The sequence below is a fragment of the Nesoenas mayeri genome (assembly GCF_963082525.1).
Source record: "Nesoenas mayeri genome assembly, chromosome: 2".
Lineage (NCBI taxonomy): Eukaryota > Metazoa > Chordata > Aves > Columbiformes > Columbidae > Nesoenas > Nesoenas mayeri.
Window position 1 is genome coordinate 95,480,584 of NC_137543.1, and position 18,335 is coordinate 95,498,918.

Here is an 18,335-nt window from a genome sequence, read left to right on the forward strand (position 1 = left end):
TGCTATGAGAGGACATGCTGCTACCATTGCTCTAGCACCCTCTTGCTGACATGGTGACAACATTACCGCGCTGAACCAGAATGAAAATTCATATGCTGCGAAGAAAGGGAACAACTGTACTAATCACTCTGTGCCATCTTCATAACTTTTAAGTTTCTTTCAATCTCTCCACATACACAGCAGGCATGACACAGAAACACTGGGGTGCTTTACAGCCACAGTAAACATAGCATCTTTAAAAACAATTGGCCATTTAATGGTTTAAACTTTCAAAGCACCAGGAGATAACCACTGTCTGAGGGAGGTGTTTTAGGAAGAACCTGGTTTTAAGGTAACCTAGCTGAAACAGAGCAAGCGTGTCAAGGTGTAATTTACCTCCAATATGTCTGTTAACACACACACACACACACACACACACACACACACACACACACACGCAAAGACTAGAAGAGGCTGAACTGAAATATTTTTAAGGTTGGCCACTACAGAAGCTAAGTGAGGGATGACTGAAGGAGGAGGAAAATGCAATTAAATTCTGGTGCGGTATTTTGGCATTACTCAGAATGGTTGGCTGAAGCCAAATCTTTTGCAGGAAAAATGGCTTATCTCCTGGCTTCCCAAATTGCACCAGAGGTCAGCTGAAGAGGTTTCAGAAGTTTGCCAGCTCTGTCCCTCTGTGGAATCCTTGGCAGATTGCTCCAGCTGGGCTCCTTCCAGCTCTTCCCTTTTTCCATTTGAGCATATAGCTTCAATAAAGAAAACAAGATGAAGGCTTTCAAAGATAACACAGTCCTTCACAAGCAGATGCAGAACAAAGCACAGGAAATTCTGAGCAAAGTAAAAAATGAATGTTGTCTGTTCAAGGCTTATCTGGAAAGAGTTAGCCTCTTAGTGGACAGATCTGAAACATCACACAGTCCCAACTGCAACTGCAATGCTCATTAACAGACTTGTGAGGGGAGGAAACAGGATGGGTAAGGGTGGAAATTCAGCTGCCTTTCTCTCTTGGAGCTGGAAACTCCTTCAGATGAACCAGAAGCAACACTTGTGAATCAGGCTTGTCACTGTCATCCTGTCGCCCTAAGCACAAGACTTCTACATCTACACCTTTGACTGGACACCCCCTTCACAGTATTAAATTCATTTAAATTGGGAAATAAAGGACATCAAAGGCAGGTTATTGAAAATATGTATTCATCTAATTTTGAATACAACATCACATTAACTGTATGTAATAAATCTGTGCCAGTCAGACACACAAAAAAGATATAAAAATGCATGCGCATTTATTACGATGTAGAGCAATCTGCTATGACTTAACAGTATATGTGCTAAGCTATATTTATTTTCCGGAAAACATTCACCCACAAGCTCTGGGAAGTATCTGCTGTGTGATGAACCTCTCATCATCATCAGTTATCGAGAGACAGAAGTTATTTCAGAACAGTTTCTTGGAGATTTTAAATCAAAAAGATCCCAGTAAAAAACAAACCAAAATGTGGGGGAGGCGTGAGCTCAGAGCGCAGACCCAGGCTGTTATGGGCTGTGAAATCAACGTGACTAATTCCTGAAGAGTTTTGTTGCTCAAAAAGGCGACTGATTTTCTTGCTTTCCACAGAAGAAATTCTACTTTCAAACATGAGCTGATGACACCTAAAAATAACGCAATATCAATCTGCTTATGTTTTCAGTTTACTCCACGTCACTACAAGGATCCCCAAATACATTTTGATTGCCAACCCGTATACTTAACAAGTCAAAGCCTGGGAACACCAGTAATGGAGGATGTTTGAGGTGAAGATTAGGGTGCATTAGCAGCTATGTGAGGCAACTTGCAAAAGTGGCTGGTGTGGCCATCAGCAGTTACAGCCATCTATCACTCATCTCTACTTTTTCTTTTAAAATCACTTTACTGCCAGGGTTGACACGAGAAGGTTTACAGCACACAAGACATCTGCTCTGATTAAACACAGCCTAATGGCCTTAATAATGTCCTCCTGGACCAAATATTAACAGTTCTCAAACTCTTTCCACTCTTTCAGACAGCAAGCCATTTCTAAAATGCCCCCTGCCCATGTAAAGGAAAAACTGCTGCAAAGGTTGTAAGACAAAAGACAGGCCCTTGAAGACTGAAAATATGTTCTGATACTCTGAAAGTCCTCCCTAAAATGTAGTCTTGCACTAAGAGCTCAAAGGTATAGTGTGAAAATAATCAGCAAAAGCCTTATTCAAAGCTAAGCACAGATACAGTTTCAGAAAATACAGTTCCCCAGGACTGACTACAGCAACCTGCATTTCTGAGTCTGTGTGCACAACTGGAATTTCTCTCTGCTTTTACTTGTGACACTGGTTTTTTTTTCCTGTTACATTCCTATTTTCTTAATAAAATATAGTATGCTATTTCAATGACTTTTTCTTTCCCTGCTATTTTTCTGGTTAGATCACTTATTGTTTGTCCTTCAAATTAAAAACACTAGTTATTCAATGCACAGTTTCCTTCTGCCAATCATGGGCAATAGGGGAACAACAGGAATACTGAAATTTAAACCGTCATTAGAACAGCAGCTACATATTTGAACCTGCAGACCTTTGGTTTCCACTAGAACATTTTATTAAAACACTAAAATAATAATAATGATAAGCATTTGGCATCAGACAGAAAGAGGTAAAGTACCTTTCTTCCCCCTCCCACACTTTCTGAGAACTATTGCTCTTAAAACAGAAAAGCACTGTGCTCACTTTTTCTGAGCATACTGCAGGATTGCTGCCTTCAGCTCCACTTTGTGCCCGCACTTTGCACAAAGTTTTCCATCCCTTTCAATAGCATAATCCACCAGACAGAAATCATGCTGTGGAACTCCATCATTTAGACCACCTTCAACAGCTGTTTAAATTTGTTTTGATTTCTATGTAAGCCTCAAGTTATCTCTTTAACTCCTCCTTTACACAACTCAACAGCTGGAGAATGTGACCCGCACCGACCACCAGCTCTCATCTCAGCAAGTCACCAGCATAAACTTCACCCACTCCAGCCTGTCTGGTCTAAGCAGATCTCTCTGTTTTTTAACATCCCAATAAAAATCTAATCATTAAAAAAAAAAAAAGTAACAAACTTAAAACTTCGTTGTCTGCCAGCTAAAGAAATAGCTGCATTAGATGCACTGCTTTGGATTCTCATTTAATATTACAGTCAAAAAAGCAGCTTTGCATGAGTTATGTCTTGCTCTCATTTCTAAAATAAGCAAACCAGAATTGGCAAAAGGTACCATTTTTAACAGAGCTGGCAATCCTACAAGGTAAAACCACAACCATCCTTTTGGCTGTATATGCCAGGGTGCAAATTTAGGCTGGTTGGCAATCTTATGGCTGCCAAAGACAGCAGGAAGCAGTTTGCTTGTCTGCAGTCAAGGGTGCTCTCTGGACTGCAGACACAAACAATAAATCTGAATGACCCAGAGTCAAGGAAAACAAAGTTGTTGTCCCCTGTTGGGGTTAAGGCAAAGATCTGTTTCACAGACAGTCTATGCAATGAATTTCACCACTACAGCAGCACGGGTTTTCTTGGTTTTGTTTGTTCATTTGGTTTTGTGTTTGTTTTGGTGGATTGTTGGGTTTTTTTTAAATAAATAAATCTAACACCTACACTTGTGAAGCACTTTTCAACAAATTTTTAAGCCGTTTTTTCTCCTATTTCTGGCAACCGTTGTCCCTTCCAGCATCTGAGGCTGTGGTTAGACAAGACGACTGTGCCAGTCCTAAGGCTGTGGTTAGACACGATGACTGTGCCAACCAGGCAGCTTGCTACCGTAGGAAGTGACAAGTCCAGTTTCCTCCTCTCCAGCTTTCTGTCAAGGTACCCTGGCCCCTCATTTCCGCCAAATGCACACTCGGTGCTCATCTGACCTCTTCATGAACCTCTCTATTTCACTAAACTGAATAAAATGATGTATTTTTTAACATCATTTTTCTGGGCTAGTTTTCTGCCACTTTAGTAGGCTGAATTGGCTGCACTGCACGGGTAGACAAATGGCAGAGCCAGCACAAGACAGGAGGTGAAAGGAGGGGGACCAGACCCATCAGCTGCTGCTGAACTCTTTCTTACCTTTCCTCATCTTATTTATTTTAGACCTACAATAACTCAGTCTCTTACAGATTATGCATGTGCCTCTGCAGATTCTTCACTGCCATTTTCATTTTCCATTACCTACAATTAGCAATACATAGGGAGGCGAGATTATTTTTAGAATTACTTTCCCTAGAAATGCACTCGGGGCAACAGCAACTCTTTTTAGATGGCCATGAAATGAAGTTTTAAGAAAATTAATTACACAATTCCTCTGTTTCTCTGGTTAAAAAAATAGCCACCTCTGTTACGTTTGAGAGAAGAAGGATGATGGGTATCCTGCAAGAGAAAATTTTCTGGCAGTCTTGCCAAGCACTGAAATTGTATTAAGACAGGAGCACAATTTGGACATAATCGAATTGGATAGAGATCACTGAGGGCGCAATTTGGCCTGCAGAATTTTTATACGTGGTAATAATGGAAGAGGCAAACAAAGCCTGTGTCATGTGCTGGGTTTGGCTGGGATAGAGTTAATTTTCCTCATAGTAGCTAGTAGGGGGCTATATTTTGGATTTGTGCTGGAAACAGTGTTGATAACACAGGGATGTTTTAGTTACCACGGAGCAGGGCTTACACAGAGCCAAGGCCTTTTCTGCTCTTCACCCCAGCCCACCGGTGAGGAGGCTGGGGGTGCACAGGAGGTTGGGAGGGGACACAACTGGGACAGCTGACCTCAACTAACCAAAGGGATATTCCAGACCATATGTTGTCATGCTCAGCAATAAAAGCTGGGGAAAGAAGAAAAAAAGGGGGAAGATTCAGTGTTAATGGAGTTTGTCTTCCCAAGTCACCATTACATGTGATGGAGCCTGGCTGTCCTGGAGATGGCTGAACACCTGCCTGCCCATGGGAAGTGGTGAATTAATTCCTTGTTCTGTTTTGCTTGCATGCGTGGCTTTTGCTTTTCATATTAAACTGTTTTTATCTCAACACACGAGTTTTTTCACTTTTACTCTTCTGATTCTCCCCCATATCCCACCGCGGGAAAGTTAGCAAGTGGCTCTGTGGTGCTTAGTTGCCAGCTGGGGTTAAACCATGACACAGCCGATGAACAAGCAAGTCCCTGGCAGGCTCGAAAACGAATTCTGTTCTAAAAAACAAAGAAAGGAAAGGAGATTTGGAAATTTTCAATGGAGCCCAACCCAAACATCCTGTTATTTATTTGTTAATCTTTAAATTCACTTGACAGCAAGTACCAAAGTGAAAGTGATGTTGAGTACCATGACAAATCTGTTCAAATGCTTATTTTCTGAACCTTTTAGTTGAAAACATTTATATTTAATCACAGTTTACAACTAGCCAAAAAGGCTGTTTACTCTGAATGTAAAGAGAAAATATTGCAAAGTTGAAAGAGGTATTTCTTTTTCTGTAAATGCATTTTAAAAATCCACTTACACAGACAAGGGTCCTTGGCACACTTACAATCTTCTACTAAAGCTTAGGAGACAGATAGACATTACCCACTGTCAACAAACGCAATTTCACATCACTGATGGAGTGAAAAGCTCCCTAGACAAACATTAGCATAAAACCTTCTTCCAGTATTTAATTGCAGCCTTCAGAAATAAGAGAGATGAAGTTACCAGTATATTTGAACCATCACAGTGAATGAAGAGCAATACCTCCTTCTTCCAAACTAAAGGCTGAGTGGTGGTCCAGCCTCTGTATCCACATTAGGGAGGAAGGAGGTGGGTGCTGCTCTGGGCATGCAGGGGTGCAGCCAAAACAGCAGCACTTCCCTGAGGGCTGCTGTGCTGTCATCTGTGCAAGCGGGAAGAGAAGAGACGTGGCCTCAGCCCAGAGAAGATGTGGTGGCCCTGCTGGCAGCTGCTGCCAACCCTGCATAGCTGGCTTTTGGTTAATAATGCACGGCACTGAATTGAATCACACGGCTTAGCTGTGTTTGGGCATTTCTACCACGCTTATAACAATGTTTACGCCAAGCCTGGGGTGCCATCTACACAGCCAGGGAAAAGAGGTTTCACCAACAAGCTGAATTCGGATGAACACAGCCCCATGCCACCATACCACTGGGCACCCTCATTTCGATACAGCCTTCTGGGGATCGTCAGCAGAAAACCCCCGCGCAGCGAGCAGGGAAAACTTGAAAATCTGTGCAGCAACGACAAAATAGCTATTTCCAGATAGCACTGCTGCCTACCCCAGCCGGCCTGGCCAGCCAAGGGACAGGCAGACTGTGGTGTCAGAGCAAGCTGCTGCCGCTGGGCCCAGCACCGCAGTCCCGCCACAGGCTGCCTCACAGGCTCCTGCATCTCTGTGCGGAGACATTTTATTTCTGGAGAAAGCAAACCTCCACCAAAAGTCATGTTAGCGTTTGTGTGGGAACGGCTGAGGGCAGGAGCAGACCAGCACAAGGAAGGAAGGGGCACCACAGGCACGCATAGACCAACCACCACCTCCATCAAAATGCTGACACAGTTCCTACTCTGTTTAAGGAACACACATAAAATGGATAAATACATTTAACAACCCTAAATATAAGGTGAAATCTCTCAGAATAGCAAAATTACATATTTTTACTCATCTCTATTTACTAGATGAGAAAGACTTTCAGCTTCTGCCATGAACTAAAGCATTCCCTCGGATACATTCAACTTCCCAATTAGATCATGTTTGCCACAAGCTTAAGTTATCTGGCACGTGTGGAAATTGCTATGACACCTTTCTAGGAAAAAGTATAGCTGGTGAAAACACACTATCTGCTTGAATAATTCTCATGTCTGGTTTCTTATCTCTGTAGATTAACTAACCACCTTAAACAAACAAACAAACAAAATTTGGCACTTTTTCCATTTACAAAACACTAAGACTTCTTTAACACAAATTTATTATTTATCACAAGTTTTGAAAAATAGAATTTAAAATCTTATCTCATTAAAATTTTCTTTATGACATACTCTTATAAGGGTACTGGATTTATTATCATAATCAGAACACGAGCAATAATTACATCTTTCATTGCCTTTTTTACAGCCTTATCTCACATTCTAAGCTACACAAGAAGAAAACCATTTCCCAAGGGAATTAGTTTTCCTTTTAGACGAGGATCTCTGAAAATTGGTATCACTATTCCAAACACCAATCCCTATTCTTAAAATCCTAACGCAAATGACAGGCAGCAGTAATCAAAATCACTAAAGAGGTCCCTCTGGGATTTCGAGCGCACGACCTTGTTTCCATAATCAGAGTTCCAGTATCCCATTTAGGGCTGCAGAGGGTTTCTTGACAAGCGGCAGAAGCACCTCCTTCAGATTTTATATTCCCACGTGCTGGAGAGGAACATGTAGCAAACAAAGGCATACTGTAGAGTGTCATTCCATACTCTGCAAATACCTAGAGTCAACATAAGCACTCATGCAATATATCCAACTATACAATGGCCATAATACACCCACTCACCCTTCTCCGAAATCCTTCTAGCTGGTGGTGGGGAGAATAAGAGTAAAGAAAGTAGAAAAACAAGATTAAAAAATAACTGGCAGCACAAATATGTAAGCAAAAATTTTCAAGTGAGAAGGAGATATAAAAAAGGTTGGAGTAAAGAAACCTGCAGAAACACCAGCACTCCCAAACAAAACCCCACTACTTTAATCAGAACCACCTAAGTAACTGAGTTTTGGCCACAGACCTGAAATCGCAGGATTGTTTTCAGGATAACAAATATCTTTAATAGGCAGAGACAGTCAAGATATTACAGTACATAGAGTCTCCAGAATTAGTTTGAATTTTTATTTATTTAAAATTTTATTTTTTATTATTCAGAGAGGCATGGAAGTTAATTGTCTCTGCATCATCATGAGCACATTTTAGAACCTGCAGAAACCTTAGCACAGAAAAGACTCCTGTTAATGAGTTCATCTCTCACATTTAAAATGAACTTGCTTTTTGCACTGTCAATCAAAGAGGCATCATCATTTCAGCTACCAAATCATTAACAATACTACTGTACTCACCAGCCAGCTGAAATACTACTTACAATCTATTTCATACGAGTTTAGTTATAGCTTGGTAAATGCTGGCAAAGCAACTATTGTAGCATGTTTATGCAACTTCAGCCACTTCAAATCCATAAAAACTTCTTAAAGATGCCAGTTGCAAGGGGCTGGTGGGTATTTTACTTGCCTCTATTGCTAAAGGTAAGTACTCCCTACTGAACCAAATTACAGGTTGCAAGTCTATAAATAAATAAATTTAAGGGATGAGAGTTATAAAACCAGAACAAAAAAACTCTCTCTGCACTACAGATGGTGGCACCGAGATAAAATCGTGCTACCTAATTGTTTGCAGTCCCCTGAGCTCTCAGAACTACGTGAGACCAATCCACATTTCCACTTTCAGCAGACAGCTCAGAAAGCTTGAACCTCACTCAGACCCCACCTTTCCACTCCTGGAAATGGTTAAACGTGCCAGGCTTTGGAAGGTAGAACTATTCCATTTTCAACAGCTGAAGAAGCAACACCCTTTAGAGTTTACTAGGGACAGTGTTGTGCAGCACAAACCCTGCACTTCACGTTTGCAAGGCAAAGCACCCTAACCAGAATTCAAGACAGAGGAGGAGCCCAGCTTTACAGAGGCCCTGAACACATTTAATCTCACATTATTTCAGCTAGATTCCCCTTGTCCCCCTCCCCAAGAGCTAGGGGTGCAGAATATTAATAAACAAAGGACATACGCAAGGAAATGTTTTTATTCCAACTGTATGAAATCCTGGATCTAAGGCTCACCCCCTTAAAGTATTACATTTCCCTAAATTCAGAATAGCTTGGTAACTTCTTAGGATGACCTGCTTTTTCCTCAGTCCACAGGGAGCTGTCGATTTCAAAATATAGGGCTACGGGTTTTTTTAAGATGTAATGAATAAATTGTATGTTTAAACAGATTTTCTTAATGTCATCACCCAATATCAATCCTCCTCCCTTTTGCAAGTCTCTTTTCTCTGGATAATGAAACATTTTTCCAAATATCAGTGCATAAAAAAGCTTTTGGACAGTGATGTTGAAACAGAGCAGTGTTGAGACAGGACATTTAAAGAATCATTTAGCAAACAAAAAGAGTAATACAGAATATCATTCTGGCTCAAAAAAACCCCACCAAACCCAAAACCAAACAAAAAACAACAAACCACAAACCCCCAAAGAACTGATCACCTACTTCTGTGAGGGAGCAAAAGCACCAAACGCTACGTTCTCAATGGAAGAGGCAAGCTCTGGAGCTGTGAGCTGTGCCACTGCCAGAGGAAGCTGATGGCGTATTCCACGTCTGGTACCTGCACCGACACAGCATTCCCAGCCAACTCACTTTTCATCTAAGCCGCCTTTGGAGAAACTAGACACCATAAAAACCTCAGTCATCCTGTAACCTGGCACACCATCAAAGCCTCCTAACACACAATTACTGTGCTTCACGCCTTTAGACTTTTTTCCTTTGACTAAACAAAACCCCCACAACGAAATAAGAAACTTTCCAAGAGAAATTGTGTTTGACAGAAGATCAATGATGCAGAGGTGTTGGAGGGGAAAAAAGCCAGCGCTGTTTTGTGTACACCTCCAAGCTCATTAATGGCTTGCTGCTAAAGCTAGATGCCCCTTCCCATCAGATCAGTATTTGATATTATTACTGAACTCAGAAGTCTGAGGTCTTCTTCAATCACATTAAGGACTTTGCAATTGCTTACGCAATATAGTAACTTGATCACGCTGCCTGTAGTTATGCAGCCATTCCCCTAGGTTTTTGCCTTGTCGGCAATACCACTCCGTGAAAACACGGTGAAATATGACTCACCGTGTCAAAAACACAAGCTACGTATAAATATGAATAACCTACCAAGTAAGCACCCAGCTGCTGCTTTAATGCATTAGCACATGTATAGTTATGCACATGCCTAAAAGGAGCTGCCATAAACCTCCATAGAGAAACAAATAAGCTCTTGTGAGTGAAGAGAAAACCATAAGCCTGCCCAGAAATCTGAATCCTGCTAGTCATCACTTTCAAGGCTCAAGTCAGCATGACAAAGCCTTTTCAAGAACGGCTCCTGTGTCAGGGAGTGAATCTGAAAGAGACACACTTTATATTCACCACTCAGGACGCCATGGCTTTTTTAAGCAAGTTCTGAGGGAAGGGGGAGCAACAGATAATAATTCACCAAAGGATTAAATAAATAAAATTAAACTCCTTTCCGGTCTCTGCCATCTCAGTTTGACTGCATGCCCTTTTAAAACCTTTAAATGACTGTTCTGTGAATTGCTAAACTAGGTGACTCCACTGTCCCAGTGTTTGTGTCCTCTCAGTCCTTTAAATCTTTTTATGTAGGTCCTATGCTATTTCACCTCTGGACAACAGACAGCATTGACTGAGATCACTTCAGAGATACAGAAGCTGGTCAGCCAGTTTCTTGCAGCTAAATGACAGAGTAGTTAAATTCTGTCTGAATGTCTTCCCCAAGATAACTGAAGCCAATCACCTTTAAATGGATATCTTCTCTACCGACTTACTCAGGACATCAGGGAGTAGGACTGACCAGAGAAACCTCCTTTTCTACCAACAGCAGCCTGTCCTTGTCCTCCCACCTGACAACCACCCTCCACCCCATCCCCATCTCAATGGCTTTGCCAGAAACCAAAACATATGGATTGTTCAAACCGGGCATTTTAAGCACTTCAGAATTCTTCTGTGCAGATCAAAAGGGTGCAGTGCATGCCACGTGGTGCACTGGTCTCCTTCCTCGACACAGCAAAAGAATCGCACTGAAAAGCACCGAGTCCTTCCAACAGTACCACAGGGGCAGCTCACCATTCACTGCCTTGAGGCTCCCGCTGATGCCATCGCCGTGCTGCCGCTTCTGTGCGTTCTTGAACTCCTTCAGAGATAAATAAAGGACCTTCCGCACCACCCTCTCCTCTGACCAGGGAATCCCATCGCTGTCATCCTAAACATGGAAAGGGAAAGGAGAGGTCAGTTACATGCATCTGAAACAAAAGCAAAACACACAAAACCCAAAAGCCAAGTATTATTTTTAATTAAAGATTATTTTTAATGTAAAAAAAAATAAAGCTGAGGAAAAATACTGTCGCTCTAATCCTTTATCCTGCAAACGGCAGTAGCCATGTACAAGGTGTTAGACAGGAGGTGAAACCTATTTGTTAAAACCCTCATAATGAATTTCTGCCAGAGAAATTTATCACAGGGGGGGTGGAGAGGGTGGCGCTGGAAACCACTAAATTGAGTGTTGTAGAAATTCAAGTGGTAAGTTTTGTGTACCAACTTCTCTCATTGCCATTTTGGCCCTGGTTTGTGCCTCTTGGCACAGGACTTTTTTTCCACTGGCTTACTGATTTGCATCTATTGCAGCATTACAATGAAGCTGTACATCAATAACAATCAAGTTATTCTGAATTTATCTCACTGTAAAGCCAAGTGCCATTTGGCCCACAGGGCATATGTTTTCTACTTTATTTTTAGGAGAAAAATGTTATATTGTCAAAAGGAATACTAGTGTATGTCATATTTAATACTGGCTTGTGTTAAAAGATTAATTCCCTGAAAAAGCATTTCCCTAAAGCCTTTAGCATTCACATAAATTAAGCCAGCAAACTGATATAAAGACATAAGCGAGATCAGGTAAGTCATCATATTTTCATAAGCCCTGTAATTATCTCAGGGTCTTTAAAAATCACTGTTTGAGCAGTCTTGCCCTCAAATTCCTCAAGGACTACATCATTGCCAAGCAAAAAGATGGACATTTATAGGCAGGTCTTGTTTAGGTAAGCATACCACAGCATACTGCCACACTGCCCCGGAAACCCAAAAAGCCCCATCAGCAATCCCCATCAGAAGGCAAGAAGAGTTTATACCACCCCACCTGTCAAAGTATTGATTGACACGATAGAATCACAGAATGGTCTGGGTTGGAAGGGACCTTAGAAATCATCTAGTTCCACCCCCCGACTCCCATGGGCATGGACACCTTCCACTAGACCAGGTTGCTCAAAGCCCTGTCCAACCTGACCTGAAATACTTCCAGTGATGGGGCATCCACAGCTTCTCCGGGTGACCTGTTCCTATGTCTCACCACCCTAATCATAAACATTTCTTCCTTATATTTGCTTCAGTTTAAAGCCATTACCCTTGTCCTACCATCAACTTAAAAGAAAAAATATGCACAGTTCAATGTGCCCACTGACAGCTTTTTTTTCCTCCTCTACTGAGATACTGGCATTCAGCTGCTGAATTGTGATCAACATTCCCCACCACCACAAAAAAAAAAATTACTTGAGGGGCTAGAACGGGAAGAAAAAGGGGCAACACAATGAGTGCAGTGAAAGCAGCCAACATTTCTGGCAGCGGGATGTGTGCTCTGCTCAAGAGACAAACGACTATACTTTGAAGAAGGCTGAGCAATGCCCAGGGAACTTCAGAGGACAGGCAGCTTTGGGCCAAGAAAGCAAACTCAGTAATCCAACCCCTGCCTGTCCCCCCCAAAAAATCTCCAGGCAAACGTTTTAAAAGGACTAGTACATCCAGTTATTTTGTCAACAGATGTTTACATGAACAACTCCGGCTTACCATTTTGCTGCCAGCACAACTTCAGCCCTCACCAGAAGTGACACTAAATGCGAGTGGCCTGCAGCCTGCTCGATTTTAACACAGCCTGCTCAAAGACACACCCCACTCACATTCCCACCGACAAGGGCCTAGTGGGACATCACACATTTCTGTTTCCAGAGAAACTACTTGTTAAATCCTGGAGGGAATCGCGCTCAGTTGCAAAACATTCATAAGCACCTCCAGCTCCCACCCGTGTCACGGACACAGACCTGCAGACACCGCTTGCTTCCTTCATTGGCATTTGTTCAAATCTCCAATATGACGGCCAGCAAACATAAGGAAGAGGATGAAGAGCCCTCTGGCCAGGCACCCTTCTCCTGACTTCAAAGCCCAGATGAGTTACACAGAAACCCTAACACGAGGTAACAAAACTTCCACCCTGTATTTTTATATACTTTAAAAGCCAGGCATACACAAGACACATGTAAGGATTGAGCCCAGCTAACGTAAGGTGTGCTCAGAGACATGCTGCTGTCCTTAGCGCCCATCAGCTGGACATCTCTCTTCTGTGAAACACCAGATGCCTCCTGAAGCCACAAACAAACCCCTTCCTCCACCAGACCCTACAGTCCTCAAGAAGCTGGAATTGCATTAAAGCACCAATCAGTTCCTGATCCCAGTGGCCCTTTTATCTCTGCTAAAAATGCAGAAGAAAAAAAAATAATAATAATAATCCCACTTAAATCCACTTTGCCACAACACCTCACTGCAAGGAGCACGTGGCAGTGATTACTGTTTCAGCAGCAACAGGGTGAAACCCACTGACGGGATTGATCTTTAAACTGGCCAGCCAACAGCAACAGGTAAGGGACCACTGGCAGGGACAACCCGTGCCCTGGGACACGCCACTTACTGTCCCTGCTGCAGGTGGGACAGAGATAATCACCGCATGTCAGAGGCCTCTGGTCTAGGCCACCTTCTCCAAGTATTGCTGTAAACGGCCTGAAGTCATCTCCCTATCCCCAGGCAACGTGCTGGACATGCAAAAAGGATGGTGTGCAAAGCAGAACCCTATTTTGTGAGGGACAGCGCTGCCAAGATGTCTTTCTGGTACCAGCTAGAGGCTGCAGCCCTGCTGCAGGAGATGCTCCTGCTTTCCCACCAGCTTGGGGCCCATGGGGGCCACAGCGCCACCAGCAAAGAGATGGGAGACAGGAACAAGGACCTCCCTCAGCAGCCCCTGAATCAATGCAGCAACATTGCACACCACGCTCAATTCATGGAGCTGTAAAACTCAAGGTAACCCGTATTGGATTCACTCCTGCCTCTATAACAGCAGCACCCTGTACAGAAACACCCACAGGTGTGTCTCTCCACACCAGAGCTTCCACCAGCCCCGTTGTGCCGACATTGCAGCCACTGTCCTGCTGACGCTGCTCTGTTGTGGGCTTTCCCCACACCCGTCACTCAGCTTGTAAAAAGGTCCTCGAGTTCCCCAACATTGTGTTATCCAAGGTCAGCAAAATAAGGGGCTGAGCCACCGCCAGCACCCGCATTCCCGCGGCTCCATACGCAGGAGCAATGAAAAGGTTTCACAATTGTCGACAGCATCTTCCCCCCAGCCTGCGGCACAAAAGCAGCCGCAAGCCGGAGAAGCAGCTGAGTCGGAGCCCAGCTGAGCTGCTGCTCCTCGGGCGACGCAGCTCCAGCTCCCGACACGTTTAACCATAATTACATGGGTCAGATTGTCTCTGCCTCGTCACGCCAGTGCAGGAAGAGCCGCTCTACGCTCACGCTGCCAACAACTGGAAGAGTTACCTCACTTCAGCAAAACAACATACACACACACACCCAGAACCGTTTAGAAATATCCTCAAGTGAAAGCCTTGAGGAACTTAATCTCTGTAACTTCTCAAAAGCAAACAAACAAAACCCTCAAAGGGACTGATTCAATCTCTGCCTTTAAATATTTCCACAGGGAGCAGAAATTTGATAATAGATGGCTCCCGAGGCTGGTAGAAAGGGCTATAATATAATCCAACAGCTGGAACTCAAATTCAGAAAAATGTAAGAGAGAATTAAAGAACAATTTCTGCAACTCTGCAAGTAATTAACCATTGAAACGACTTATGGGGTACTAATGGATTGTCCATTATTGACTTAGAGCCAAAAAATTACTGAATAACATCCTGAACTGTAGGTTCATCACTGCAAGCCCATAGCCTTCACTGTGCAGGTCAGCTGAGATGGTTTCTGCCTCCCAATCTGACAATGAGTTTATAAACTTTGTAAAACAGACACAAACACATCAGAAGCCCTGGGGCAAAGTTAAGAAACTCAACTGCATCAATTCCTTTAAACCACTAAAAAAATTAATCACGCCACCCTCTTTGTTATTCCATTTTGGGGAACCACACATTGTGCATTTTATCTGAACCTCAGCTACCAAGGTAGCCAAGCGACAGTTCAGCAAGTGGAGCCCGAGGGGACAAGGAAGAGGATCACAGAATCATAGAAATCATTTCAGTTGGAGACCCTCAGGAGCACAACCTCCCTTTACCCACAGGGTATGTTCCTGCAGAAGATGCTGCCTCATGCACCACAGAGCAGCTCTCTGCCAATCTCCCTGGCTGGCAGCTTGCTTTCAGCTCTACAGTCATAGAGGTGATGTTTGTAAAAAAGTTCAACAGCTACTGCCATATACTGCTAATTTGGGAAGAAATGTATGTATATACACACACGTGTGTGGGTTTTTTGCTATGTGCATATTAAATGTATATAATACATTAAATATACAATACATACATATTAATGTGTGCAAACTAACATACATACATATTAATATATAATGCATACATAAATATAACTACATATACATACCTACAAACAATCCACATCAATATATAATGTGTACATATTTGCAAGAAAATCAGAGTGCGCACCACTTGTACCTTTCACCATTCACCTACAGCTTAGAGGCTTGTTCACCATGGTTCAGCTGTCTAGCTTGCACGTGGGGCCTGCATGCAGCCTTCCTACTTCTTAAGTTATACTCAAATCTTTAAAGAAATTAAAAAAAAAAAAAAAGGAAAAGCAAAGCAGGCAGAAGCAACAGGCAGGCTACACACCATCTCCTGGGTAAGTGAAATGTCAGCCCAAAGGAGCAGGCACTGGTGCTTGCTGCTTTGCTCTACAAGAAGCAACAGAAGCATACGCGTACGCACAACTCGAGCTGCTCCCTTCATTCACCACCAGATAACAGCATTCTTCAGCCTGGCCCAGCCTTGCCTTAAGCAAACAGGAGTCACAGTCCACGGGATAAAACAGAGCTGGAACAAGGGAGAATGCATGCAGCACTCCATGCTATTTGTTTTACTTTTATGTAAATACTTTAACAGCAGCGATGGTTTTATTTGAAAAGCCAGGACTTTGTAAGGTACAAAGATACTTATAAGCATGTGTGTTATGACTCAGCGTGGCTGGCGTGTTTCCAGCTCTCTCTTTGGGTCTTTCCCAAGCACGCATCTCCTGACCCCATTCTTCATGCCAGGTTGCAGAAAGCAAAACAACAAAACACAAACCCCCTCTTTTTTCTTTTTCCAGTGCTGAAGCCAATGCTCGGCTAAAATCACTGTGGCACCCAATGCCCTAAATGAATATGCTTTCATGGTTCAACAGCCCCCAGAGAGTCTTTCCCGCAGATGTAAGAAGGTCATTTTGAAGCAATGGGAAAAATAAACCACAAGCTTCTACTCTTTCCTCAAGGATATTTTTGACGGAAAACTATTTCAAAGGGTGTTTTTTTCTGTGTTTAGTTAGCAACAAAACAAAAATCTGTCTTTTGCATGAAAAACAGACAACACATTTTTAGAGATCATATAAATTTTTCAGCAGAAGGACCAAAATGGAAATGCTTGTTTACTAGATTCAAGACCTGCAACAGATTTTTGCCTTTTGGCTGTATATTATCAATGGAAAACAGTTATACCTGTTTTTCTTTAAAAGTCAGACCTAAGAGAAATTGGTGGAAAACCTAGATACGTCTTCCGAGGCTGAAAGAGATCTTCTGTGCAGTCTTGGGGGAGTTACCGCTGCTCAGTGTGATTAGTACGCTTATTCATTTACAAAACCCACTTCCTCGGTGTACGTATGGCACAGCGTGAACCTCGTGAGAGAGTGCAAAGTCTTACTACTATATCACCACACGTACTTCCCCTGTTGCGTTAGCAGAGGTCTCCATTGTATCTCAAAGTCCCATCGACCTTCTCACCACCCCAGATGCACATCCTGCGCACAGAGGAAAACCCCAGTGATGGCCCATTGATGCAAACTCCCTCTCTATATAAGGTGCCGGAACAAGTGGGCCATTCGATGACAAGACCGGAGAAGCTGTTCTCGGCAGAAACTCCTAGCAAAAGTCTGAACTTCCAGGGTAATGACTTGAAACTAGACTCTAACGTATGTAACTGAAGCTATATAAATAAAGATTTTTCTGCTTCTTCTGATAGCTATCATGCTGCTTGGACTTCTTACAGCCAAGCACAGCATCGTGCAAACGGGATATACCCATATATTTCCACAGTAGTGCCTTTTGCTTACCATCAAGGTCCCTCCACTCCTTCCTCCTTCTCTCAGAATAAAGTTCACACTTATTTAATATTTAACCTTTTAATCGAGTTTAACTATCCAGAGAGGATGTAGCAGTTTCTCATTTAAAACAAACTGCTTATATTCAGTGAGAAAAAATAAAACCTCATGAATGGCTTAAGTTGATGAAGATTGATACAGCTTGGAGACTTTATAGTACAGTGACTCATGCCTTCTGGAAAATGTAATCTGTTCTGTCTAGTTTAGGAAAATAGGTCATGTTTTAGAAATGTGCTAAGTAACATGAAGAAAGGGTAAATTTTTGTTATTAATGGTTCTGCATTTAAGTGCATCTGGTAATTATAGCTATTTTTTCCCTAGCACTTCCAGAAAACTTCCCCAAAAAACTCACATTACATTACAGCTCTTGACTAGCAGAACTGAAGTTAACATGGCAAAGAAACGATGAAGGAAAATAAAAACCTCTTTTCTTCCTGCTTTAGCACTTCTCCTACAGCTTTCATCCCCTGCAATCTCCTGTTGGTTTGTGCTCATTCGCCGCCTCCTGCTGCACCAGGGATTGTGTTTCCTCCTTTCAAACCCAATTCTTGAAAGAGCAGCATGCGAGAGAAACACGCTGGTTTTTGGGTCACTAAAGGCCTCAGGCACTTGGAGCCCAGTGAGCTTCAACCTGCTCTTGTGAGGATACATTAGGGTAGAAGAGTTACAGTCGAAATTTCCAAACAGAAGTCACTGGTGTCTTCATACAGGCTCCCAGAATTGAGTCATAAAAATATATTCCTTTATTTTAGCCCTAATAACAAAATATTTTAAAATAATGGGGTTTTGTGTTAATTGCTTCTTTCACCTAAGCTCAGAGGCCTCAGTGATGTTTCTGCACCTCTAGAAAACTACTACTCAATATGAAACTAGTGAAAGCTTACAAGACATGAACTGCTTCCCGTGTTGGTCTGCCAAGACAAACACTTTAAAAAAAGGCTAAACCCAAACAAATTCAGAGCAAAGCCAGGTCTAAGGTTTCCTAATTTATCAACTTACA

At 42.6% G+C, this 18,335-nt stretch overlaps 1 protein-coding gene across 3 annotated transcripts in view; it reads right to left on the reverse strand.

Annotated features, from left to right (window-relative positions):
- Positions 1-18,335, reverse strand: part of JARID2 (jumonji and AT-rich interaction domain containing 2) — a 227,607-nt gene that overhangs the window by 121,338 nt on the left and 87,934 nt on the right. For all 3 annotated transcript variants that reach the window (XM_080338858.1, XM_080338860.1, XM_080338859.1), the window contains exon 2: positions 10,934-11,069. In XM_080338858.1, the coding sequence (XP_080194984.1) occupies positions 10,934-11,069 (136 nt within the window). The remainder of the gene's footprint in view (positions 1-10,933; positions 11,070-18,335) is intronic.